This window comes from Oculina patagonica, chromosome 5 (assembly GCF_052425735.1).
Source record: "Oculina patagonica isolate OP01 chromosome 5, crgOcupat, whole genome shotgun sequence".
NCBI classification, from domain to species: Eukaryota; Metazoa; Cnidaria; class Anthozoa; order Scleractinia; family Oculinidae; genus Oculina; species Oculina patagonica.
The window spans coordinates 5,316,735-5,344,471 of NC_135762.1; the positions used below are offsets into that span (position 1 = coordinate 5,316,735).

A 27,737-nucleotide genomic window follows, 5' to 3' on the forward strand; every position below is an offset into this window, starting at 1 on the left:
GAATTAGCAAAAGTCGTGGAAAAAGTAGCAGGTAAAAAATTCCGCTACGGACAAACATCTGTTGTAGTCTCTATGGTATTCTCGGAAATTAGCAAAAGTCGTGGAAAAAGTGGCAGGTAAAATATTCCTTTACGGACTAAAGTGTAGGGCACAGATTTTAACAATTACAGCAAAACATCTGCTTGTAGTCTCTAAGGCATTCAAAAACACCACCACCAATTCAATGTCATAACATCTCTACGACTGTTCGAAGGTTCCGTTAAACTTGTAAGACAGTCCACAGTTTGTAACATCACGTACAGGAGATAATTTCACTATATATAATTTTATAAACGGGCTGTCGACGCGAAAAGGGGCTTAGCTTAGAAGAACTCCTGTCTGGTCGATCGTTATGCAAAGTAAAGGAATTGATTAAAACGTAGGTACGTGTCACTCACAAGCAACACTTTGCCTGAGGCTAAGCAAAGTGTTGTTTAGTACAATACTTTTTGTATTAGCTAGATAGAAAAAAAATTCCTAGCTTTTTTCGTCTTCTTAGCTTTTCGGAAAACTAAAAGAAAATTGCCACTGTACTGTCCGGACGTTCAGTAAATTTTAATACGAAAATTAAATTAACCCCTTTCACCCCCTGTGCAAAGGTCGTGGAAAAAGTGGCAGGTAAAAAATTCCTTTACTTTGCTTGACACAAGGCAAAGTGTTGTTGAGTTTTTGTATTAGCTGGAAAACAAATTCTTACGTTTTGTTAGATTTTCGTAAAAATAAAATAAAAATTGCCACTGTACTGTCCGAAAGTTTAGTGAATTATAATACAAAAATTAATTCTTTAGCGCCCTACACTGACCCCGACCTTTGAGCTCGACAAGCATTCACTTTCATTGCAAATTCTACTTGAACTTACTATTTACTTTTTTATTTTTCTCGGGAATTAACAAAGAGTCGTGGAAAACGTAACAGGTAAAAAATTCCTTTACGGACAAACATCTGCTTGTAGTCTCCATGGTATTCAAAATCACCACCACTAATTCAATGTCATAACATCTCTACGACTGTTCGAAGGTTCCTTAAACTTGTAAGTCCACATGGACTTTGTAACGTCACGTACACTGCGTACAGGAGATAATTTCACTAAATATGATTTTATAAATGGGCTTTCGACGCGAGAAATGGTTAGAAGAAATTCTGTCTGGCCGTTACGCAATATACAGGAATTGATTAAAAAACAAGGGTACGTTTTAAATGTTTGTAGAAAGAGATGGTGCAGATTAAACATGATGTTAAAACTTGACCTAGAACTAAGAGTTTTAGCAACGCAGGAAATGAACTTTTCATTTTAATATAATAGCATAATCGATGGCTTTTTTGTTGCGTCGTATGACACCTCGTATAAATAAATATACTTGGAACTAGCATTTAAACCAACGCAGAGAATGAACGATTTATTGTGGTTCAAATTGAAAATAAAAGCCCTTGTTGAATTCGCCACGATCTCCATGTTACGAAACAAAGGATACGGCTGTGAAAAATGAGTTGAGATCAAGAATGAATTAAGAATTTGCGCTGCAGCGCAACAAAAAGGCCATCGATTTTAATACCCTAAAATAGAATACCGATTTATTTTTAATCTTTTCAGTTAAACTGATTTAAGCACTTTTTTAACTAAACACAAAGCAAGCCGCGATGCATTCAGCCGTGCACTATTCATTCGTTGTGAACGATGGCGGAAATAGACAGTTTTAAATGCAGATTGCTGCAGGGTAGAAACTTCGAGCGGTTTGTTTGACGTTTCGAAAAATAATTATTTGTTTACACTCGATGTTCTTTTGAAAGAAATTCAAATTACTTATATAATAGTTTTCTCTAACACAAAAGAAAGCAAATTTCTCTGTTAAACTTGTTAACACCAGCGACAGTCGTAGAGATGTTATGACATTGAATTTGTGGTGGTGATTGTGAATGCCATAGAGACTACAAACAGATGTTTCTGTTTCTTGCAATTGTCAAAATCTGTTCCCTCTACTTTGGTCCGTAAAGGAAATTTTTATCTGCCACTCTTTCTACAACTTTTGCTAATTCCCGAGAAAAATAAAAAAAAAATAAATAGTGAGTTCAAGTAGATCTTACAATGAAAGTGAATGCTAAAAAATACAGGGATAAAAAATAATTTTCTTTTTAAAATTCACTAAACTTTCGGACAGTATAGTGGCAATTTTTGTTTTAGTTTTACTAAAATCTGAGAAGACATGAAAAGCTTAGACTTTTTTCTAGCTACTACAAGAATTTTTTTCTAGTTGTTTGACTGCGTTGAACTTGAGTGACACGTACCCTTCTTTTGAAACAATTCCTGTATTTTGCATAACGGCCAGGCAGAAGTTTTTCTAAGCTAAGCCTCTTTTCCCGTCGAAAGCACGTTTATAAATTGATATATTGGAAGATTATCTCCTGTACGTGATGTTACAAACTGTTGACTAATACAAGCTTACGGAACCGTCGGACAGTGGTAGAGACGTTATGACATTGAATTAGTGGTGGTGCTTTTGAACGCCATAGAGACTACAAGCAGATGGTTCTTGTAATTTTTAAAATCTGTCCCTCTACTTTGGTCCGTGAAGGAATTTTTTACCTACCACTTTTTCCACGACTTTTGCTTACTCCCGGAAAAAATAAATAAAGTACATAGTTTGTTTAGTATGGCTTGCCAAGCTTCCCTTCAAAACAATTTACCCATTGTTTTGTATTGTTGTGAAGAGCACGGACACAGAAACATATGTTACTTCTAAATCAGTTTTTCATGTTTAAAAAATCCGTGTCTTTTCTATTTTTATTTTCATAACAAACTTATTTTAGTCCAACAAAACGATAATCTAAAAACTTCTTAACATTTTAATGGATTTTGTAGCTTGGTGTTTTTTTTTTTTTTTGGGGGGGGGGGGGGGGCTTAATTTCACTTGAGTATTTGTGTGGCCATTGTTATGGTCTTTGATAGTTACAATCGAGGTTATTCAGGTTTTTTACTTTACTCCAATTTCGATACTAACGTTGATATTTAAATCCATCTGTAAAGTCTGCATTTCAGGTAGATGACATACAATCACTTATTTAGTTCTTAAAACAGAGAGGAATGTAAAATAGAGATGAAGCAAACAACAACAAAACAACAATGACATAACACAGCAAAATCCAGAGCCATCTGACAATTTTGAATACAACAGAAAGAAGGCAAGGCCGAGAAATGAAATTACACAATTTCCTATAGTAAATATTGCTTACTACTCGGACCCAAAAAATAAGGCCGAATTATTTCATCTGAATATATTATCAATAAGACAAAACTAAACGCGAATATGCGAATTCAAGCGAAACTGCGAAAGCTAACAAAACCCTCCTTACACGTGTTAATATTACGTAATAAAGTACAGAAATATTGGTAATCAGAGAAACAGGTCTAATTCTTTGGAGGCGTTGGGTCCTTCGTTAATGCAAGGCTTGAGATAATTTATATCAAATAATGTTTGCTAGGACAACAAGGACCCAGTTCCTACATTGCAGAAATCTAGCGTAATTAACACTCTTGTCCTGGTTGTTCTCAATGCAACAAAATATAGGCAAAACCGATCGCTCTTTTTTTGTTTCCAGGCTCCATGAGCACGCCACAAGGCCTGAACAAACTATGTATCACCATCATCTTGCTAATTGTAACGGCTTTATTGAATTGGTCAGCTAATTACATGGACTAAATGATTGTTTTAATGCCCATCCAACTCTCTGTGTTAGTATTAAGACAATATTCTTAATGCAGTTTATAACAACTACGAGATAATTACAATTGATCACAATTAGCGTTCCTAGAAGCTTTTCATATTAAGAATCTTACGCCTAGCAATAACGAAGGACTCAAAGCCTCTAGAGAAATAGACCTGTTTCTTTGATTACCAATATTTCTATTCTTCATTACGTAATATTAACACGCCTTAGATATTTAAACTGCTCTTGTAAAATTAACATCAAACGGCAAGTATTTGTCATTTTCTTTTTACAAAATGACTTCTACTCGAACCGGGCTCTGTGCCTTGATCCTTATCGTGTATGGGTTGATTGCAATCACCGACGCACAAGATGTCGTTACGTGCCAGAACCTGTACTACTCTGGCCCGATAAAGGAAGTAATCGAAATGAAACCAACCAAATTGGCAGAAGGGACAAATGAAGCGGCAGAGATAGCCAAGGGATTTGCTCTTGATATGGCTTCAGGTGCTATAGGCAGCATACCATATGTTGGCTCGGCACTGAGCTCGTTGTTCGATAATGTTGCCGATGCTTTTGGTGACGCTAGCTTGAGCGCAGAGGACGTTTACAACTCCTTGTCACAAGAGATCAGTAAACTCAAACAGTACATGGACCAGGAAATCGAGGAACTGAAATTTGATCAAATCAAAAAGGCTTTTGGTACAGACCGCGGTGGAATGCTAAGCTATGCCAAACACTGTAAAGACACTTACAAGTCTGACCCAGATGACATGGTGAATTGCTTAGAGAATCTGCGGTCCATGTTGATACAGCAGTACCACTTCTTTGTGCCGGAGCCAGCAGACACCAGGGCAAGCTCTTATGAGCAGACTCTACCTCTGTTCCGCATGTACGGTCAACTCTTCGTGGACACGCTTTTGGACCAGATTCACGTGGCCAAGAAAAGGGGCAAAGACGACGAAGCAGTAGCACACGCAAAGGCCTTAATTAAGAGGGTAGGGGAATTCGAAAGCCATACCAAGGAGGCTGTAGAGAAGATCCTAAAACTTCATGTCGCAGCTCACATCATGCCGCCTAAGAACAACCCCAAATGCAGTGCGCCAATGCCTTCAGGCCACACATTTTGTACTTGTACGATAGCACTAGGGCCGAGCAAATTCGACAATATCGCAGTGGTAAAAGACAAATTCACGACCAAAAACTTCTGCATCGGAGTTATTTATGATTCGTACCGATCGTGTGAAGAAACCATAGCCGGTTACCAGAAGAAGTACATGGAGGACCACGCAACAGCCGTTGTGACTTACTGGAAGAAACAGCTGGGTGTCGTAGTGGTTGCATGGAAAGAGACAGCGGAGAATCTAAAACCGATGGTGGAAAATCACAAGAGGTAAGCTTCGATAGATTTATTTAAATTTTCAAAAATTGTTTACAACTTCAGGGCTCCGGCCTAAAAAACACAGGGCAAAGTTGTTACTTTCAATAATGACGCTCGAGTTAACAGAACCTCGGGCTGATGATATGAAAAACACTCGAGAAAATTTTGGGAGAATTCGAAACTTCATATATACTGTTACTATTGTGATGTAAGCATTAGTAAAATGGCAGACTGGAAGGGATTTTTTCTGTGATCGAAACGAATGTTAATACTCTGCAGGGACATTTGAGTTATTTTTTCTGTGTTTATGCAACATTTTCTGCTTATGGAAGTTTAGTCCTGAAATTTTAAATGATGCCACGATATTTAAAGTCATTTTTTCTGATGTGCAAAATTACCCTGAAAGAAGAGTGGCAGGGAGACGACCAACCGAAGGAAGCAAACTCGGGAACAAAGATGATTCCTTATACTTAAAATCGAGACAGATTGGCAATTTTTCATTCCACGATAGAGGTTCTCAATGGGGTGGTGCCTTTTACGGTTAACGGTTAAAATTTAGTCTTTATTACGGCTAAACGTTAGTTCACTTTCATTATGGCTAACAGAAGTTAAAAATTATTTTTTCATTGTTTTTAAATGTTAAAAATTAATTTCCTTTATTAAAATACATATTTCAGGTCTTAGGACTATTTTGGGACATTCCTCGGCGGGGAGAGGGGGGGAGAACGCGAAACGGGGGGACTGCGGCACAAGAAAAGGCGAGTCCCCGGGAGTGCACCAGACCAGTCACCCCGACGCCCCGAGAGATCTGATCCCACCCCACGGCGACGCCTGACACGCGGTGTCCCGATGACCAGCAGTCGCCGCCAACCTGCTGCTGTCGCAGGGGGGGCGCGGGCGGGACGGCGCGGACGACTGTGTGACGCGAGGGGGCAGGACGGGGGCGCCGCCAAGAGCGACGGGGAGGGAGCGGGGAGAGGAGAGGACGGGCCCGCCCCCCGAGAGGGGGGGAAGAAAAAAGGCCCAGAGAAGAATGACAAGGATCACACCCGACCACCCGCGACGACCGAGCAGGGCGGGGGGACGCCGACCCGACCCACAAGGAGGAGGGCAGGGAAGGAGGGAGGACGGGGACACAAGGAGGGGGGGGGAGGAGGGACCCGGGGCCCAGCACAGCGGCGCGGCGCGCCGCCCCCCACGCCGGGTCCGAGGATGGGGACAATGAAGTGATCTAGTCTGTTTTTTTTTTTAATAACTGGTCGATTTTTTACGGTTAACATATTTTACTGCTAACGGTTAAGTTTTTCCAATTTTTACGGCTAACGGATAAATTTTTTGTCGTTTTACGCCTAACGGTTAACCCAATTGAGACCCTCGCGACTTTTAAACTAAAAGTGCATTAACACAACAATAAATTTATCTTTGTTCATGTTGCAGGTCCCTTTCCTTGTTAGAAAGGATCCAGTTTGAAAGAGATGTCGCCGCAGAGATCGCGAAGGAGAAACAAATGATGCAGAAGTGATCGGGCTAGAATGGCATATCGAGTGTGTTACTAAATGTAAAAGTCCATTTATAGGCTAACTTGATGTAAAACACTACAGAAAGTTAACAATAAAGAATGCGACCATGGCAAAATGCAAATACCTGTATTGCGTTATGTTTTGAAAATCCAAGAGCAAACGATTTAACACAGGCTTGCGACACTTCTTAGGCCTCGACATTTCACATGCGCGACCTTTTTATAACTTGGGTCCCGTTTCACACGAGCGCGAGTGTGTACACCTTAGATCCCATTTCACGCTTGCGACTTTGTCACGAATTGTATACCTTTCGCGCGTAAGTTTTTTTACAACTTTGACCCCATTTAACACATTTGACTTTGTTACAAATGAGATACCATTTCACGTGCGCAAAAATAGTAACGACTTGGGTTAATTTTACATGCGTGAGTTTTTTACAACTAAGGGCCTGTTTATATGGAAGAGAGTTGTCCCTGGTAGGAGGGTTACCCTCCATACCGAGCCACCCCGGGCGAGAGAGCTTTTCATACGTTTCTTTATAAATAGCTGCGAACTGTTTATATGAGAAATTGCAAAGTTGGCTCGGGGGGCAGGGTGACCCTGGGTGGAGGGTCACTCGCTTTGAAGGTAGGGTGACCCTGGGGAGCGAGCCAACTTTTTTCCATATAAACAGTTTGGTTATTTTTGCCTCGCCTACCAGGGACAAGTTGACACATACGGAGCATGCGCAAATGCTAGAATCGGCCAAAACAACATCGAAGTCGGCGGAAAATTTGTCTAAACTGGTCTTCGATCGATGTTTCAGCGTTCCTGATTTTAAAAAAGGCAGCCTTAATAGATATTTCAAAATAACTCTCGCCAGTCTTTTGAACCGAGAGGGCCAAGTTTGGCTCGGTCAACAGGGACAACTTTCTCATATAAACGCTCGGTAAAATGATAGCTCGGGGGACAAGGGTTACCCTCCTACCAGGGACAATTCTCCTCCATATAAACAGGCCCTTAGGTCGCTTTCCATTAGCCAGAACTGGCCGGCCTAACCGGTATACTACAGAACAGGATTCCGTACGTTGTTAGTCAGAATTGTCAAGTCAATTCAGCTAATGCAAAAATATCATACTCTGCTGTGGTGAATTTATGGTAAAATCTTGTGGAAAAAAACATTTCACATTCAAAACCACCAAACCGGTCGGCCAGTTCTGACTAATGGAAAGCGCCCTTAGGTTCCATTTCACACGCGCGACTTTGTCACGAAGTGGGTATCATTTCACGCGCGTTATCTTGTTATGACTTGGGTCCCATTTCACGCGCGTGAGTTTGATATATGGATTCCATTTCAAGCACGCGACCTCTTCACTACTCAGGTTCCCTTCCTTTACCCAACAATTATGACACTACACTATAGATTTGATTTAGACGAGACAGTTCGTGTCGACATGCGACAATCATAAGCAAAACATTGTACACCGTTTAAATTGTCCCTGAAATGTAATGTAACTTACACATTCCTATTCATAGAGCGGTTTTCACGTGCGCTTAGTGATTGGTTTAAACATTTCGCGCCACTTTCTCGGCCAATCAGGAGTAAACTGCAAAACCAATCGCGACTCGCTCGCGCACGTTTTCCCGCGCTTCGTGCCAACTACATGTATTTGCTTCGAGTTTTGATTGGTTCCCTGGATTGTCTGTGTCGTTTGTGATTGGTCAGAGTAATTACTTTGGTTTTGGTTTTGGTTTTGGTTTTACGACACACAATTGAAAACTGCTCTAACATCCTATAAATAACTTACAAAATTCTATTCATGATCTCCATAAATTTTCTTGTAGTACCAGTTGGGAGAATTAGTCTAACAGTCCCGGTATTTGTAAGTGTTCACTATCTAAATTCTCGCGACTGTCTTCAGTATTATACATTGATATTGTATGGAGAAAATTGGAGCTGATCACTCTACGTAATTACAGGAAATCTAACCGGCGTTTAACTGGGCGGACAGTGAATAGACGTATGATGTTGACACAATATTGTGTGTAAGTAGTGCTTGATTTAAAGAGTACAGTTTTTTTAGTTCTTTTAGATTTTGTCTTTTAGTCTGATTAGCTTCAAGTTGGTCAGAAATTGAAAAAAGAATTAATGAAGGTCGAGGTCTGAAAGAAAGCGGTTATAAGTTATATATTGTGGTCTGGAGGGGTGGGATCGAGGGCCTTAAATGAGCTATTGATGCAGGATTTAATTTTAGCGACGATTTAGTTATAACCGTGATGGTTTGCAGTTTTAGGTAGACACGGAATCGGAGTATTAGGCCTTCGCAAGGAGAGGAGAGGAGAGGAGAGGAGAGGAGAGGAGAGGAGAGGAGAGGAGAGGAGAGGAGAGGAGAGGAGAGGAGAGGAGGTAAGGCTTTCTTCCCCACCTCTTTCCAAGAGAACTTATTTACATAAACGCATTAGGTGGGGTTTACTTAAATTTGATGAAATCTTTAGAGGTTTAAAGAAGTGGTAGAAGAAAGATTACTATTTTTGGAACGCCACCAGACAGTTGAAACCCACGCAAGAGCACTCCAGGTTGTCAGGGAACTGTTTTGGTGACCAGCTACTAATTTTTAACTTCAAATTCTAATTTTAAAACTACATTGAATCTTCAGTATTTCTTATTTCTCTCGATTTTACTAATCCTTTGAGAAAAACTATCTTCTCCCAAACATACCAAACGTCAACCAAAAATTTACAAAACATCCCAAAGCATAGATTTACGTAATGAAACGGCGAAGGGCTTTTGAATTGTTTGAAGCGCGAACGAGATAAAAATCATGTAAAGCGCCGCGAAAACGGCCTCCAGGTGAAACCCTTAATCAGCTTTTTATTGCGTTTCTTTGTTGTTTTTTCCTGAAAAAGAGAGAAAGATAAGCATGTGCCGATTTCGCTTCACAGACGAAAGATTGGATGGAAAATTAGACCAGGATTTGGAAACCATTGGAAGCAGGGATGGGGCAGTTGTGAGAGCACTCCGGCGTCCCAACAATCATATGTGGGGGCTATGACAGTTAATTTTTTTGTTATGGTTCTCGTCCTTGGTCCGAGGGATTTTTTCCGTGTTCTCCGGTTTTCCGGTTTTCCAAATTCGATCGGGAACAGTGGATTGGGAGGAGGGGGGTGCAGGGGGACTGTACTTCCCGCTTCTCTTAGCTTGTATTCCCGGTTGTTGCACTTTCCATGGTGGTGACTGCCTCTAAGTGCTTTATCTATTGCAAAATATTGCGCAATTTCTCTTCTCGCGCCTACCGTGTACTTGCATGTCCCGCCTCTCTTTTCTTCCTGGTTCCCGCCCTGGCTCCCTCCACTGAATAAAGAGCCACTAAGTGGAAATACGGCTAATTTGGCCATGGTCACATTCTTTTATTGTCAACTATTTGTGTTACACATCAAGTTGTCTTATGAATGGACTTACACCACTAGCCACACACTCAATATGAAAATTCAAACGTTCCACGCACCGCCCGATGTTGTTCATACGAACTTTACAAGATCTCATAACCTTAGTAACTTAAAGCGGAGTTCGCCGTTACTTAGTTGTAGTGTAAACGGATGTGTAGTATTCCGTGAAAAATTGAAAATACCACGGGTGTCTAAAACCTCATTTCAAACAACTCTGTGCGAGTGCGCGGAAAAAAAATACATTCCTCCGTCCCCGAGTCCTCGCTGCCTTTGGTCATCATCATCAACATCATCATCATCATCATCATCACCTTTTATTTACACACGATATGGTTTAAAGCATAATGCTTGTGGGGTCAACAACAACAATTGCAATGTCCGTGTTTCTGACCTAAGAAACCGAGGGCTCACAAATCTCAATGGTGCTGACCAAAAGTTCCGAGGACTCTGGAACAGAACTGAAAACGTGACATTTTTATATCGGACAAAACGAAGTAGGTTATTTGAATAACACCCATACAAGCTTAACACACGAGTTAGGCGTCTGGCTTGGTCTTCTGCATCATGCGTCTCTCCTTCGCGATCTCTGCGGCGACATCTCTTTCAAACTGGATCCTTTCTAACAAGGAAAGGGACCTGAAACATGAACAAAGGTTAATTATTGTGTTGTTGAACCTAAAGGCTACAAGACTATGACGTTTGGAATGGCAAACCGTTGAATTAAAATAGACCTCTTTAACTTCGTTTGTTTGTTGTCCCATTGTAGATCACGTGATGCTACCATTGAAAATTAGTTCTTTCAAATTCAAACAAATTCACGTGGAAATAAAGGTTCGTTCCTACTTCTTCTGTGTTTTTCTACCCTAAAACCCCAGCTGTTTTGAGACTTCCTTTTATTTAAAAGTAATTTTGCACATCGGAAAAAAATGACTTTAGATATCGTTGCTTCATTTGAAGTTTCAAGGCTAAACTTCCATAGGCAGAAAATGTTGCATAGATCAAAGAAAATGACTCAAATGTCCCTGCAGAGGATTGCCTTATTCGTGTCCAGAGAAAAACCCACATTTCACTTATGTTAACACAAATTTATATATAACCATTCGAATTCTCCCAAAAAAAATTTTCGAGTGTTTTTCATCAGCCTTATGGGCTGTAAGCACGAGTGTCATTTTTTTTTTTTTTTTGCAATCAACACAGTAGCCCTGTATTTTTTAGGCCAGAGCCCTGAAGTCGCAAACAATTTTTGTAATCTTAAACAAAACCACCGAACTGCTTACCTCTTGTGATTTTCCACCATCGGTTTTAGATTGTCCGCAGTCTGTTGCCATGCTTTCACTATGACACCCAGCTGTTTCTGCCAGTATGTCACAACGGCTTTTGTGTGGTCCTTCAGGTAATCCCTCTTGTAACCTTCCATGGTTTGTGCACAGGATCGGTCAGTATTATACATAATTCCGATGCAGAAGTTTTTGGTCGTGGCTTTGTCTTTTACCACTTTAATATCGTCGAATTTGCTCGGCCCTATTGCTATCGTACAAGTACAAAATGAGTTGCCTCCGGGCAGTGGTGCACATTGGGGGTTGTCCTTGGGTGGCATGATTTGAGCTGCGATATGAAGTTTTATGATCTTTATTACAGCTTCCCTGGCATGGCTGTCGAATTCCTTTACCTTTGCAATCAAGGCCTCTGCGTGTGCTGCTGCTTGGCTGTTTTTGCCCCTTTTCTTGGCCACGTGAATCTGGTCCAAAACGGTGTCCACGAAGAGTTGACCATACATGCGGAACAGAGGTAGAGTCTGCTCATAAGAGCTTGCCTTGGAGTCGGCTGGCAGGAAGAAGTGGTACTGCTGTGTCAACATGGACCGCAGATTCTCCAAGCAATTCACCATGTCATCTGGGTCATCCTTGTAAGTGTCTTTACAGTGTTGAGCATAGCTTAGCATTCCACCACGCTCTGTTCCAAACTTGTTCTTGATGGTATCAAATTTCAGTTCCTCGATTTCCTGGTCCATGTACATTTTGAGCTGCTCGATCTCTTTTACCAAGGAGTTGTAAACGTCCTCTGCGCTCAAGCTATCGTCACCATAAGCTTCGGCAACATGCCCGAAAAACGAGCTCAACATCGAGCCAACATATGGTATGGCGTCTATAGCACCTGAAGCCATATCAAGAGCAAACCCCTTGGCTATCTCTGCCGCTTCACTTGTCGCTTCTGCCAATTTGGTTGGTGTCATGTTGATAACATCTTTTATCGGGCCAGAATATTGCAGGTTCTGGCACGTAACGACATCTTGTGCGTCGGTGAGCGGAATCAACCCATACACAATAAGGATGAAGGCACACAGCCTGGCCATGGGCACAGGATAATTCATTCTGTAGATATGAAAAGAAGAAGGGTATATGTTAAAGAGACTGTGTCACGGCCTAGTTTAATCTATTTCATTAAGCTTTGCGCAACTAGTCGCTATGAAACTTAATGTTAGCAAAGAAAATACTTCCACGGATCCAAATGACAAAACCATAGCTTCATTACCAACAAATATATCTACCGGGCCGTAATACTAAATTGTTACAGACCACGAGATTGAGCATTTAAAAAATTATTCAGTCTAACAGTTTTCAAAAACCCATATCGCGATCTGTTTTTCTTCTTTAATTTTGTCCATCCGTACCAAACGTGCTGTATTATTGAGATGGTTTCTTCACTGTTTTAAGTGGTTATTTTTATGTCACTCAATTTGGGGGCCATTTTCTTGTGTCGAAATTCCGTGGCAAAGTTAATTCGGTAAGCCGCCAGTAAAAAAAAAGACAAGACAAATATTTCCTGTTCATTTTGTTGAATTTTTGACTATTTTACTTAGCTTTTTCCCCGTTTTTAGAACTAAATGGAACCATTCAAGATAAATGCAAATTTCACGGACGGAAACAAAAACTGATCATTGGAGTCAAAAATCTTTTAACACACTGTTCTCAAGTCTGACAAACGTACCGATCAGAATTAAATATTGAATTTGGACTAAAATAGCATTCTTTTTACTTGCATAGATTTGACAAAGGCCAAGTACTGCGTACCTTGAATGCTGATGAGCATTAGGATTACCTTGACCGAAACTAAGACTATAACAATAGCCACAACAATACTCAAGGAAAGTTAAGTCAAGAAGACTTAACTTGTACAAAAACCATTGAAATTTTCAGAAATTTTTAAATAAACGTGTTCTGTTGGATAAAGACGGAGCAAGACGCTAAACTACGATCAGAATTTTTTTTAATTACGTGTATGTTCTGATTTTATTGTTATTGCTGTGTGGAGTCGCAAATTAGCTTATTTCTTCAAGCAGAAGTTCATAGTGGCTCGTAACTGAAGGGCGGGCGCTCTTCGCTTCATTTAAGACATTATATTTACCGCCATATTCCACATAATTATTTCATTCCACAAGTTATGCCATGATGAATTCAAAGAACTTTTATCAACAAATAGTACGTACTTTCGGATGCTAAATTAAAAAAAAATCAAAAACATTTGGTATCCCTCAAGTGAAAATAGTAAATTGTAATTGCAATTAAACTTGTGGTCAACAAGTCGAATATTTTGTTTTTTTGTTTAGAACAGCACAATCTCTTTTCAGCACGAATTTTTTATGTGGCCTGAATCATGACTTGTAACAGGTAGGTTTTCAGGCGGTGCCGGGTAAAAAGCGAAATTAATTAACTTTTTAGAATCGAATGGCATGCGGTAAAGCTTTGCGGAATATGGAAATTTGAAATGTGTGGAATCGGTCTAAAAGCAAGCAACTGCAGAATACCCCGAAAATTAGATTCGCTGCCGGTCATGAAATACGTATACCAACACCGAGCGGAAAACAAGTGAAAACACAACGCTTTTTCGGTTAATTTTTACAAGAAGCAGCTAAAATGTTCTTACCTTGTGCTCAGTTGCCGGTTGCTGACTTGAGTTTGAACGATTGCAGTGGACTTTCGAATTAACTTTTGCAAAATGAGGAGCGCTTTTTAATGGGCTTTTAGGGTGTGGAAGTTTTCAATAACATTATTCCTATTGGCTCTTTTCTTAGTGAGGCGGTACTGTACGGTCTCATAAATGGATTTCTAAACATCATTTTCTTTTCAATTTGGGGTCAAAAAAGATAGATAATCCATCGGTATGATCCCACTAATTAATATTGTGGCAACTGATAAATTAAAAGAAGTCACTGGTTGAAAGAGATTGTTGTTTTTGCCCTGGTTGGAAATGAAGTAGAACTAAAGGGGAAAGGCCCCTAATGTATAAACTGAGTGGCTAAGCGGTACAGAATACAATTATAGTAAATAGCTTCTCACTCCTTTTTATGTGATGACGAAACCACTCTCCTTGTTTTTCAAGTCTAGACTAAAACACAATAGGTTTTTATTCGGGTTGCTTCTGGCGTATAGAATTTGCATGAAAACCTTAGAACTATAGAAGGGACTTGTCTCCTCTTTTCAATTCGGGGGGCAAAAACGACAGATAATCCATCAGTATGATTCAACTAATTGCATTTTGGTGGACAATACGTGATGAAATGAAAGAAGTCACTGGGTTGGAAGAGGAATGTTGTTGTCTGGTCTTGAAAGTAATTTGCTATTAAAAGAGCAGGCATCTGAAGTGGAACTCACGGAAAGGAAAGTCTAATCTAAAAGAGAGTAGCTAGTACAAAAATACATATAGTACATAGTTTGTACTCTCTTCTTATGATCATTGCAGTTAAAACATTTCAGTTTATGTTTACATTTTAAGCATTCGCCAGAACTGACGAAACCGCGCTCTGCGTTTTGTAAGTCTAGACTTAAAACAATAATAATTCATTCGGATTGCTTCTTGTGAATAGAATTTGCGTGTGAAAGAAATCCTTAGAACTTAGAAGAAGACAAGATTAACGATCAAACCCGACACTAAGCACTTTTTTATGTGAAATGAATGATGAGTTGTAATGTTCAATGGTTAAGTGGTATTCAGGCAGTGACTGAGCAGTAAAACTTAAGGTGGCTGGTATCGGTTTCCAGCACTTTCCAGCTCTTATACTTTGACGGTTCAGTACTACAAATATTTAACAGTTGATGCTACGATAATGGTATCATATAAATGCCCAATGATTGGTGAATATATTGTGGGTATTTTCTTTACGCCACTGGTTACCATAGCAACAGTATAACCTGTTGAAAACACCCTTAATTTTGGTTTTTAGTGCAATAACTCAAAATACGATCTCGGGGACCCCCATTTTTTATTGTTGAGTTATGAACAACGTGTAACGAAACAACTTTCTGCAAAGTTAAAAAAATTCACTGTCAGTTTGTTGGGTTTCTATCAACACTGGTTTCGAATAATTATAGCAAAGAAAACCGGCGAATTTTATATTCTTCACCTATCATCCACTGCTAGCTATTGTCTCGTTAACTGTTAATTGACAATTAAATGAGACCAGTTTATCCCTAGAAGCCCCCCTTTATGGCGCGCCTTCGTTTTGAACTGAAAAAAGGAACTTTTAATGTGTTCGTGTTTGAAAACAAAAATGTATTTCTAAGACTTAGAAAGATTGTGCTAGTTATTTCTTTTCTTGAGATAAATCAAAATTTTGCCAATTGGTAGTCTTTACTGCAAATCATTTCGTAATCTCTTTTCCAGTACAAACTCCGTTAATCCATCGGTATGCTTCAACTAATCAGTGATTTAATTGAAGTTGGTTGAAAACAACAGTGAATGAAAATTTAAGGAGTCACGGAAGTAAGACAGTAAGAGGATAGTGGTGATTTTATTCTAACAATGATTTAACAAGCAATAAAGTGGAGCTTGTCTGCCTTCGTGGCCTTATGGTGAACCTAAATTTAATACCAATACCGGCCAACGCAGAAAAAATAGAAAGGGAAGTTTATTGTTTTCGCAGTAGGATTAAAGTGTCTCGTTTTTACTACAGTCAATTGAACCAATTAAAAAGCCAGTTTGTTGAAGGTGTTTGAACATGAAACTAACGAGAAATTGCCCTTCGGCTTTTATACTTGTGGTTAAAACATTTCAGTGAACTTTTTCATTTTATCTTTTTGCCTTAAAGTAGCGCTTGATTTCCATCGCTATTCCTATTTGCAAGTCCAAACATAGCTAAAGTTTAATATCACTGCGCCGGCAATTCGGGTTGCTTTTGTTTATGGAATTTGAATTCTCTCTGTGTGTTCGACTGTGTATTCGACAAGTGTATTCGACTTTGAAAACAATTTTTTACGTAGCAAAGACTATGTGTTGTCTTTTCTTGACCTAAATCACGATTTTGCCGATTGATAGATTCTCAAAAACAAATTGCCTGCTGTCTTATGAGTCTCGCGTCAAAACAAAATTAAAGATAAAACGCACTAAGCCCTTTTTTGTGTGAAATGAATGATGACTTGGTTTAACGAAATTCAGGCGATGAGGGTAAAAGGTAAAATGAATTTACAGAATGGCACGTGCATGAAATGGCTTGTCGCGCCTTTTTTGAGCTAACTTCGCAAAAGCAGCCGCTTTTTGAATAAAGCACGAGTTTTGCAAACGTCTTCTACGTCAGTGCAGCGGATAACCAGAACTGGATATCTGGTGACGTCACCAGAAATGGCAATATGGCCGCCGAAGCTAGGCACACTATACATTCTCTTTTCTGAGCTCTTTTTGTGGCCAAAAAGTGGCCTTTTCCCACAAGGCTTTGCAAACAATACAATAGAACAATAGAGATTTGTTGCGTGGAGAAGAAAATGGCGTTTTGCGAAGCTTTCACGAGTTGCGAGGCCGAAACCGTACCATTTTGTGCTATTTTTGCTCTGTTTTCGACGCGACAGGACGACACATAAATGGAAAAATCAGGTATGTAGCATTTTTTGTCCTCTTTGGAAAAAATTTGTATGAAATTTGCTTTTACATGGTGTTATTTTCGTGTTGTTCCATGACTGCATCGCTTGTTCCACGGCTTTCGAAGATGCAATTATGTAGTTCGCCAGATGTGTTTCTCGTTGACCGATCACACATGCCATGCTGTGGACCCGATTTGAAGCTGTATTTATTCTTATTCCCCATCAGTATACTTGGCTAAAAACAATACAAATAATTTATTCATCTTGTTTATCACATAAAAGCACAGCCACAAATAAAACAGCTCTGCATACAAATTAAGAAACTCCAGTTATAGCTGGTGTTTTTTTGTGCATCCAGTTTGCAATTTTGTCTTTTTGTCATGGGTCTGGTCATTCTGGTCAGGCTGTAGCATTAACTGTGGTTCCCTGTTTTAAGAGTCCAATGAGTCTGAATAAATGAGACAATTAAAGTGTTTTTCACACAAAGGTAAATTTGTATCCAGGCAAAATTATTGTGGTTCAATAGGTTATAATTAACTACCTTTGTGTGAAAAACACTTTAATTGTCTCATTTATTCCGGTTTCTGAAATTTGCAGAATGCAGAATGCAGAATGCAGACTAATAGAATATATTGTGTTACCTTTACCATTATTGAAAGCTAACCGTAAACAGGCTAACCGAAAAGCTATTTAGGCTAACCGGAGTGTGTAGTAGGCTAACCTGAGTGAACAGTTCACTCCAGTTAGCCTACTACGCACTCTGGTTAACCTACTATACACTCCGGTTAGCCTGTTTACGGTTAGTTTTCAATAATGGTAAAGGTAACACAATATATTCTCTTAGTCTGCATTCTGCAGTCTGCATTCTGCATTCTGCATTCTGCAAATGTCATACACCGTTTTTGAGTTAACATCTCTTATATAATTTATTATTTGTGGGAGGTGCAGTGATTGAGCGGTCCGGGTTTCCAACCCGGCCAGGGCACTGTGTTGTGTTCTTGGGCAAGGAGAGTCTCTCCCCCACCCATATGTATAAATGGGCACTAGTGAATTTACAGTCAGGGGTAGCCCTGTGGTGGGCTAGCATCTTGTCCAGGGGTAGTAGAAATATGCCTAGACACTTAATGCTACAGAAATCAGGATAAGCTCTGGCCTTGATGAGCCACTAGGCTCAACAACAGGCTTTACCTTCTGTTATTATTTGAATCATGCACTCATGGCTCATTGACTTATTTGACATCATTTAAACTTTGATTTTATTTATAGTATTTTTGTAGTATTTACTTTATTGCTTTTGTATGACTTGTTTAGATGAGGGTGATTGACTGAATTTTAAATTCATGTTAACATTTCTGGCACTTGAAAATAAGAATTTTAATTTGAGAGCACCTTTGATAATTATAATAATTTTACATGTATATCCAAAGCTCCTGTGATTGCTGTTCTCCCCTATTTTAACTGCTTAGCTATCCACCATATTATCCTTAATTTAAAACCATATTAGATTATGATCCTACATGTAGGATCCTTTGAATTCTGACAAGTACAGATTTTTTTATTATGGATGAAACACAAGATAAAAAGTGAAACTAGCCACCTGGTAATTAAGGTGGACATGATTGGGGTATGGGGAGAATCTGGGCTGGCCTGGTACATGTGCTATTTTGACAAATCTTGTTTTCTCTGTATCATCACCCATGGTATAAATGTTACCACACTTTTCCACCAAATTTGACTATATCTTGCTGTCCAATAATGGGGGAATGTTCACATGGTAAAGCACCATACAATACAGTGAATGCACAATTCAACAAATGGGGCTATCATCTTTTCAATTCAGACCTTGGCATCATATTGTAAAATTTTAGTGGCTGTGGAGATTGCGAGAAATGGTAGAATATTGTTTGGGAATCTTGATCTAGCTAAAATCCACAGTTCAACAGCATGTAAATGCTGACAGAATCATTTTCCCTTCCCAGTGATAGCTAGTATATGTAAAAGGATGGAATAATTAGTGAGTTGAGCTGCTCTCATTGCACTAATACAATTTGCTAAATCTTATTTTTTGCAGGTTATGGCAAGAAAGCAGTAACAGGAAAAGGAAGTTATGATATGATCAATAAACATAATAAAATAACTTTTGAATGAGTGATGTTGAATGCTATAATCAAGTTACTGTAATGTTCGTTTCAACCCTGCTTGCACACAAAATACAAACAAAGCAAAATTTTGAGTATAAACAGAAAGTGAATGAAGTGTCTGAGGCAGCAGCAAAGAAAGATACCTAACATGGGTTTGTTAAAATCTGAATTCTGTGCCGGAATTGAAAGCTGTAGTGGCAGTCAATTTTTAGAAACGAATGACAATTAATTACATTTTTTACCTCAAGGAATATTGTTATCAGGATAATCCTGAACAAAGTATTAGAACTTTTGAACATACATGTACCTGGAACATTTTCGAAGACTAAATGTTTTTATTAATCACTGAAACATTGAATGTGACACAGAAACGATCCCATCTAAAAATCTGTGCTAAATTGTATTTAGCCTGCGAGCAGGCTCTCATTTCGGGCGCACGACGTGGATCTCTATTTGAAACGTGTACTACAATACTTCAACTGTCATAATGGCCTGATGAAAAATTATATTCAGCTGCATTAGACATATTAAGGCCGAAGCATCTTTCTTTCGTTTACGATGCTTTGGCTGTCAGCCTTGAAATCAACATCTTGTGCAAAAAATCCTTTATAATGAAAAGTACAGCGCAGTGCGGTGGAATCTTGAGTTACAAAACTTCAGAGGAAACGAAAATTGATTCGAGAAAGCGTGCGTTAAATTGAAGCGTAAATCCACAAGTAACATACATCAAAGGAAAACAACCACTGGTTTTAGTTATGCGGAGCTCGAGGTTCAAGAAAACGTGGGTTAATCGGGATTCTACTTATACCATTCGAGCTTGTTGTATTCGTTCATGGAAGACTCGGGGACCGACGCCATATTTGCTCAGCGTTCTACTGGAGCTTAGTCCTTTCGCGGTCTGAACAATGTTTTGGTCGGTGAATGAGCCAATCAGAACACAGGAAATCATATATCCAGTTCTGGTTATCCGCCGAACTGTACGTTGTTGAGAAATGGGTTAAAAACAAAACTTCTACTTTAGATTGAAACCGGCAGTCCTACCATGACTCACTATCACCAAGCGGCTAAAAGGGGAAAACACCGGGCTTGTTTACTCTCAGTAAACTTAGAATAGTGTTTAGTGGAGCAGGGATAGCGCAATGGTGAGAGCGCTCGCTTCCCACCAATGTGGCCCGGGTTCGATTCCCGGACCCGGTGTCATATGTGGGTTGAGTTTGTTGTTGGTTTTCGTCCTTGCTCCGAGGACCAACACTTCTAAATTCCAATTCGATCGGGGATTCAGGGCCACAATGAAAACAACTGGGACACCAGTAATTGTGTTACCCTTCAAAAGTCGGGGTTTTTTTAGGAGAAGCAGCTAAGCCGCAAATCGAAACATATCACTTCAGACATTTAAAGAAGAAGAGAAATTTGTACGTTGGATTAAAATATTCTTACTACTTTCTGCTCAGTTGTGTTGCCGATAGATTATGAAATAAATCCTTAGAACTATAGAAGGGACTCGCCTCCTCCTTCCTTCAACACTATCTAATTTGCATTTTATTTTTGCATGCAGTTGAAGGATGGAGCTTTGCAAAATTATTGGGTTTCTTTACGATTTCAAATCCGCTTTGAAAATTTGAAATATTTCCTAGTTTGACATCAGTAAAATGTAAATTATTTTTAGATAAGATATATGGTAAAATTTGTACTTCAAATGTGACCTGTCATTACTCGGGGCTTTGCGTTAGCGTAAACACGCTCGCTAATTATGATAATAGATATCGTGTCAAGATCCTCAAGAATGTTATCCTAGTTTTCAAGTTACATACGTTCTTTTTAAGCAAAATAGTTCAAGAAACCAATTTAAAAAAAATTCACTTTTGGGGGGGGGGGGGGTTCGAATGATTATAGGAAAGAAAACCGGCGAATTTTATATTCCTCATGCACTTATCATCCACTGTTAGCTATTGTCTCGTTCACTGTTAATTGAAAATTAAATGAGCCCAGTTTATCCCTGGAAGCCCCCCTTTTTAGGCGCGCCTTCGTGTTTAACTGAAAAAAGACTTTGTGCTTGCGTTTAAACATAAATGTTTTTCTACGAATTAGAAGATTGCAAGTTATTTCTTTACTTGAGATAAGTCAAAATTTTGCCCATTGGTAATCTTCAGTTACTGGAAATCATTTCGTAATCTCTTTTCCAGAACCAACTCCGCTAATCCATCGGTATGCTTTAACTAATCGGTGATTTAATTGAGGTTGGTTGACAACAACAGGGAATAAAAATGAGTCACCGAAGTAAAAGTAAAAGGATAGTTGTGATTTTTACTCTTAACAATGATTTAACAAGCAATAAAGCGGAGCTTGTCTTCCTTGTGACTTTATGGTGAACCTAATGTTAGCCAATACCGGCCAATGCAGAAAAAAACAGAAAGGGAAGTCTATTGTTTTCGCAGTGGGATTAAAATGTCTCGTTTTCATTACAGTCAACTGAACCAATGTGTTGAACATGAAACTAACGAGAAATTGCCGTTCGGCTTTTATACTTGTGGTTAAAACATTTCAGTGAACTTTTTCACTTTTACCTATTTGCCTTAAAGTAGCGCTTGATTTCCATCGCTTCTCTCCTGCAAGTCTCAGAACATAGCTAAAGTTTAATATCACGGCAATTCGGATTTCTTTTGTTTATGGAATTTGAAATCTTTCTGTGTGTTCGACTGTGTATTCGACAAGTATATTTGACTTTAAAAACATCTTTTTTTCGTAGCAAAGACTTTGTCCTTGACCTAAATCACGATTTTGTCGATTGATAGATTCTCGAATATCATTCTTTTAACGGCTGGTCCGCGCTTCCAATTTGCATGCTGTCTCGAGTCTCGCGTCAAAACAAAATTAACGATCAAACGCACAAAGCCCTTTTTGTGTGAACGAAATGATGACTTGTAACAATGGTTTAGTTATATTCAGGCGATGAGCCGATTGGTAGATTCTCAAAAATCATTCTTTCAATGGCCGGTCCCTTTTAGATAATCCTTGCAAACAAATTGCCTGCTGTCTTATGAGTCTCGCGTCAAAACAAAATTAACGATCAAACGCACTAAGCCCTTTTTTGTGTGAGCTGAATGATGACTTGTAACAATGGTTTAGCGGTATTCAGGCGGTGAGGGTAAAATGCGAAATGAGTTTGCAGAATGGCATGTGCATGGTATAGCTTGCCGCGCCTTTTTGTGCTAACTTTGCAAAAGCAGCCGCTTTTTGAATAAAGCTCGAGTTTCGCAAACGTCTTCTACGTTGATGAGAAATGGGTTAAAAACAAAATTTCTACTTTAGATTGGAACCGGCAGTCCTACCATGACTTACTATATCACCAAGTGGCTGAAAGGGGAAAACACGGCGCTTCTCAAGTTTACTTTTAGGAGAAGCAGATGAAGAAGAAGAGGAATTTGTACGTTGAAGTAAAATATTCTTACTAATTTCTGCTCAGTTGTGTTACTGATGGATAATGAAATAAATCCTTAGAACTATAGAAGGGACTCGCCTCCTCCTTCTTTCGACACCATCTAATTTGCATTTTATTTTTGCAGTTGGACGATGGAGTTTTACAAAATTGTTGTGCATTTTTACAATTTCAAATCCGCTGTGAACATTTAAAAATTCCTAGTTTGACATCAGTAAAATGTAAATTATTTTTAGAAAAGAGTAAAATTTGCACTTCAAATGTGATCTTTCAAGATCTAAGATCCTAGAATGTTATCTTGGTTTGCAAGTTACATATGTTCTTTTTAAGCAAAATGGTTCAAGAAACCATTTAAAAAATTCACTTTTGGAGGGGTTTCGAATAATTATAGCAAAGAAAACCGGCAAATTTTATTCTTCACTGATCATGAGAGAGAGAAATCGTTTATTCAAAAATCCAATGCAGCAATTATCTCGTTCACCGTTAATTGAAAATTAAATGAACCCAGTTTATCCCTGGAAGCCCCCCTTTACGGCGCGCCTTCGTGTTTAACTGAGAAAAAAAAAATATGTTTACGACTTAGAAAGATTACAAGTTATTTCTTTACTTGAGATAAATTAAAATTTTGCCAATTGGTAGTCTTTATAATTACTGGAAATCAGCATTTCGTAATCTCTTTTCCAGAACAAACTCCGCTAATCCATTGGTATGCTTTAACTAATCGGTGATTTAAATGAAGTTAGTTGACAACAACATTGAATAAAAAAAAGTCACTGAAGTAAGTAAGTAAGTAATTAAGAAAAAAATGATTTTTTTAGTCTAAAAGTTTGAAGTGAACCTAAAGTTGAACTAAAGCAAACCAATACCGACTAACTGCAGTGAAACGGAAAGGAAAGACTATTGTTTGTAGCAGTAGGGGATTGAACATGAAACTAACAGAAAAGTGTCCTTCGGCTAGGAAGAGTGTAGCAATGCATATAAAACATAGTTTTTCAGTACTCGCTTTTATACCTGTGGTTCAGAAACGTTTCAGCGAACTTTTTTATTTTTTCCCTTGCATTTTCTGGGACGAAACCACTTTCCTACTGAATTCGCAAGTCCAAACGTACATTAATGGACTCAAACAAAATTTTAATATTCATTCAGGTTGCTTTTGTGCATGGAATTTGAATGTAAAAGTAATCCTTTACTGTCAAAAACATGGTGTGTTCGACTTTAAAAGCAAAAATATTTTTTCTTTTCATAGAAAAGGGTATATTTAGTTGTTTTGTCTTGATCTAAATCACGATTTTTTTCAATTTGCCGATTGATAGATTCTCAAAACTCAGTTCCATAGTCCCTTTTACAATGGTGCATTAGATAACCGTTTAGACAAATTATGTGTCTGCAGGGCCGTAACTAGCAAGAGGCAAACGAGGCACTTGTCTCGTCTAGATCAGATTTTAACCCAAAATTAAAAACAAAATTCGTTTAGTTGGGGAAATAACTCCCAATTGAACAACATTGATTTTTTTTTTTTCAAGAAAAAACTTGAAAAATGTAACATAACCCGTTTTAGAGCTTCTAGACTTTTTTTTTTTTTTTTTTTTTTTTTGGGGGGGGGGGGGGTACAGTTGTATGCGACAGACCAGCCTGCGTTGCAGACGAACGCATGAAATGTGGGAAAACGCGTAGAGGAGGAGAGCAAGTGCCGCGAATTTTTTAAACCAATCGCAAAGCGTAGTAATGCAAAACCAAAGCAAACGCGAATTACTTTCGACACTCAAGTGAAAATCGCTCTATCGAGTTTTATAAAATATCTCAAATACTACGCGCGCTCGGCTGGTCAAAAACCTGTGTACACTACGCCCTGACAACATGTATGCGTAAATTTAGTTCAATGTTTTATTTTGGTCTATCAGATAAAAGATATAATAAATAATAATAAATTACTTTTTTATGGAGGCGTGTATTCCTGATCGAATTGAATTTGGAAGTGTTGACTTTTGTCGAGGGAGGAACACCGGAGCACCCGGAGAAAAAACCCTCGGAGCAAGAACGAGAACCAACAACAAACTCAACCCACATATGACGCCGGGTTCGGGAATCAAACCAGGGCCATAAAAGGCATATTGGTGATATTAACGTGACACCAGAAATTTTGAGACGATAAAATAAACGTCTATGCACAACGAATACACGTCTGTTTTGAGTCGCTTACGTTAGCAAAACCTATAAACACTCTATAAAGTGGAACAAAAATAATATCAGAAATTCGCCTTGTTTTTCAATAACAAACAGTAATACCGTAAGTAGAAATCTTTGGTGCCCATATACCTAAGCAGAGAAGTGATACGTTTTAGCGGATTGTTTTTGGTAAGTTTGGTATTCTAAAGGCGCTGACGTAATATGTTATATGTTGATAACAAGTTTTAAAGTATTGTTCACTAAAAAAAAATAACTTTTTGTGCTGTCCGTTGTCCGTCTTAGAGAGGTGTCCGTCTTACAGAGAGTTTTCTTACAGTAAAATGACTGAAAAACGGCAGGGACCATGACCAGGTGTCCGTCTTATGGAGGTGTCCGTTAAGAGAGAGTTGACTCTATGTAGAAATTGCAACATAGCTATACAATTAACAACTACTGTTGAAATCTTCACCAACAGCTATATTTTGTTAACTGGGCCAACTTGTTCGAAACTTGTTCAAAGGGTGGATATTGCCCCACCTAATTATATATAAACTGCCTGTTCTGCAGTTAGGATAATGTTATCCACTGGATAATTAAATCACTATGACAGTTTTCACACAGCTGGATTTTTCCCCAAAAGCATGGGCTCTCATTGCCTACTTTGAGGTCACGTGACATCTAACAATAAAACTGTTTCCTGCCGAAGGTCTCTGAGTGTGCAACATTGCAAAATCTATGACATCAGAGGGTAACAGTGCACTGTTGCCCGCATATGTTGATCACCGACTGCGGTTTTTCTAATAAATGCTTTTTAACAAATCCCTTAAATGACTGCATGGTCCCTTGGGATATCAGATCATTGGGATATCAGATATCAGATCATTGGGATATCAGCGTTCTTTGTGTTATTTTATTGCACCTTCTGGCAATTTAGGGGTAATTTGACAAGGGATTTTTTTGGGGGGTTATTTTTGGTTCAGGGATTTTTTTGGGTAATGTCGGAAGACTTAGGGATTTTTTTGGGTCCTGAATTTTGCCTCCATTCGATCATCCCCGTCATTTACAAGCCGGAGTACCCCCCCTGGGGATTTATCAGTGGCCCTAGTTGTTCAAAGGGTGGATAGCATTAATATCCACCAGATAATTAAGTCACTATCCACTTGAATTTTTTTTTTTTATAGTTTAATGTCTTGTCAACACTGATCCACTGGATACTGATTTATCTGGGCCCAGTTAAGTTGCTCAATAACGCTATCCACTGGATAAATTGCTGTCCAGTGGATAACTGTCAAACAAAACCCACCTCGTTATCCACTGCATCAGTGATTTATCTGGTGGATAGCATATTGAGAAACTGGGGCCAGATGGATAGTGTCATATATTCATCTATTCACCTTTTGAATAACTCACTGGGGCTAGGAGTATAAATACTTAGTATAATATACCACACAGGTGAGTAGTTCTTTTCCCACGCTCGGATTGGCTAGCTAACTCGGAGGTGATATTACCAAAGCACTATTCACCTCCAAGCAGCTGAAGAGAAACAAAATAGAACCAATGCAATTATGGCGGCTGTTAATTTTCAACTCCCAGAAAAATCATTTGTCAACATAAATCAGTGTGTAAAGTTTAATTAAGGCTATACTTTCATCTAATGGGAAGTTACAGGGGCATTTATATTGCCAAAAACATGAAAATGAGGCTAGGAAGGCCAGGGTGACTTTTTCCATACAAATCTCTTAAAGTTTGCAGAATGGCATGTGCATGGTATAGCTTGCCGCGCCTTTTTGTGCTAACTTTGCAAAAGCAGCCGCTTTTTGAATAAAGCTCGAGTTTCGCAAACGTCTTCTACGTTGATGAGAAATGGGTTAAAAACAAAATTTCTACTTTAGATTGGAACCGGCAGTCCTACCATGACTTACTATATCACCAAGTGGCTGAAAGGGGAAAACACGGCGCTTCTCAAGTTTACTTTTAGGAGAAGCAGATGAAGAAGAAGAGGAATTTGTACGTTGAAGTAAAATATTCTTACTAATTTCTGCTCAGTTGTGTTACTGATGGATTATGAAATAAATCCTTAGAACTATAGAAGGGACTCGCCTCCTCCTTCTTTCGACACCATCTAATTTGCATTTTATTTTTGCAGTTGGACGATGGAGTTTTACAAAATTGTTGTGCATTTTTACAATTTCAAATCCGCTGTGAACATTTAAAAATTCCTAGTTTGACATCAGTAAAATGTAAATTATTTTTAGAAAAGAGTAAAATTTGCACTTTAAATGTGATCTTTCAAGATCTAAGATCCTAGAATGTTATCTTGGTTTGCAAGTTACATACCGTAAAATTCCGGTTATAAGCCCTCCCGCTTATTAGCTCCCCCGGTTATAGGCCCATCTATCTGGCAACAAAAAAATACATCCGATTATAAGCCCTCCCGGATATAAGCCCCCCTCTGCCGGATGACAGAACTGAACAGGGCTAAATGTTGCTTTATGATGCATTTTAAACTTAAAAACGTATTTCGATCAACACTTTCGTGGCTCGTTTCGAAACGTTTTTTTCATTCCGCTTATAAGCCCTTCCGGATATAAGCCCCTCCGTTTATAAGCCCACCCAAAACCCCTTACGAAGTTGTACAAGCCCAGGGCTTATAACCGGAATTTTACGGTATGTTCTTTTTAAGCAAAATGGTTCAAGAAACCATTTAAAAAATTCACTTTTGGAGGGGGTTTCGAATAATTATAGCAAAGAAAACCGGCAAATTTTATTCTTCACTGATCATGAGAGAGAGAAATCGTTTATTCAAAAATCCAATGCAGCAATTATCTCGTTCACCGTTAATTGAAAATTAAATGAACCCAGTTTATCCCTGGAAGCCCCCCTTTACGGCGCGCCTTCGTGTTTAACTGAGAAAAAAAAAATATGTTTACGACTTAGAAAGATTACAAGTTATTTCTTTACTTGAGATAAATTAAAATTTTGCCAATTGGTAGTCTTTATAATTACTGGAAATCAGCATTTCGTAATCTCTTTTCCAGAACAAACTCCGCTAATCCATTGGTATGCTTTAACTAA

At 38.8% G+C, this 27,737-nt stretch overlaps 2 protein-coding genes and 1 long non-coding RNA gene across 3 annotated transcripts; 2 read left to right on the forward strand and 1 right to left on the reverse strand.

Moving 5' to 3' along the window:
- The first annotated feature begins 4,037 nt into the window (after positions 1 to 4,037).
- Positions 4,038 to 6,757, forward strand: LOC144655198 (uncharacterized). Its single transcript, XM_078515415.1, has 2 exons — positions 4,038 to 5,134; positions 6,560 to 6,757. The coding sequence occupies exons 1-2, from the start codon at positions 4,038 to 4,040 to the stop codon at positions 6,642 to 6,644; spliced, it is 1,182 nt and encodes a 393-aa protein (XP_078371541.1). The 3' UTR covers positions 6,645 to 6,757.
- Positions 6,758 to 10,028: 3,271 nt separating this feature from the next.
- Positions 10,029 to 11,966, reverse strand: LOC144653348 (uncharacterized). Its single transcript, XM_078513323.1, has 2 exons — positions 11,346 to 11,966; positions 10,029 to 10,704 (listed from the first exon to the last, which is right to left on the reverse strand). Exons 1-2 carry the CDS (start codon positions 11,954 to 11,956, stop codon positions 10,605 to 10,607), a joined length of 711 nt encoding a protein of 236 aa, XP_078369449.1. The 5' UTR covers positions 11,957 to 11,966; the 3' UTR covers positions 10,029 to 10,604.
- A 4,676-nt stretch (positions 11,967 to 16,642) lies between these two features.
- LOC144655164 (uncharacterized) lies at positions 16,643 to 19,065 on the forward strand. Its single transcript, XR_013571040.1, has 2 exons — positions 16,643 to 16,932; positions 18,991 to 19,065. It is a non-coding gene; the product is annotated as an uncharacterized LOC144655164 (long non-coding RNA).
- Positions 19,066 to 27,737: the final 8,672 nt, after the last annotated feature.

Bases quoted from the DNA above. Each gene is read 5' to 3' on its own strand.
- LOC144655198 (XM_078515415.1), top strand. From the start codon at position 4,038: ATGACTTCTACTCGAACCGGGCTCTGTGCCTTGATCCTTATCGTGTAT. The intron at 5,135-6,559 runs GTAAGCTTCGAT...TTCATGTTGCAG, and splicing joins ATGGTGGAAAATCACAAGAG to GTCCCTTTCCTTGTTAGAAA.
- LOC144653348 (XM_078513323.1), bottom strand. From the start codon at position 11,956: ATGGTGAATTGCTTGGAGAATCTGCGGTCCATGTTGACACAGCAGTAC. The intron at 10,705-11,345 runs GTAAGCAGTTCG...TTCATGTTTCAG, and splicing joins ATGGTGGAAAATCACAAGAG to GTCCCTTTCCTTGTTAGAAA.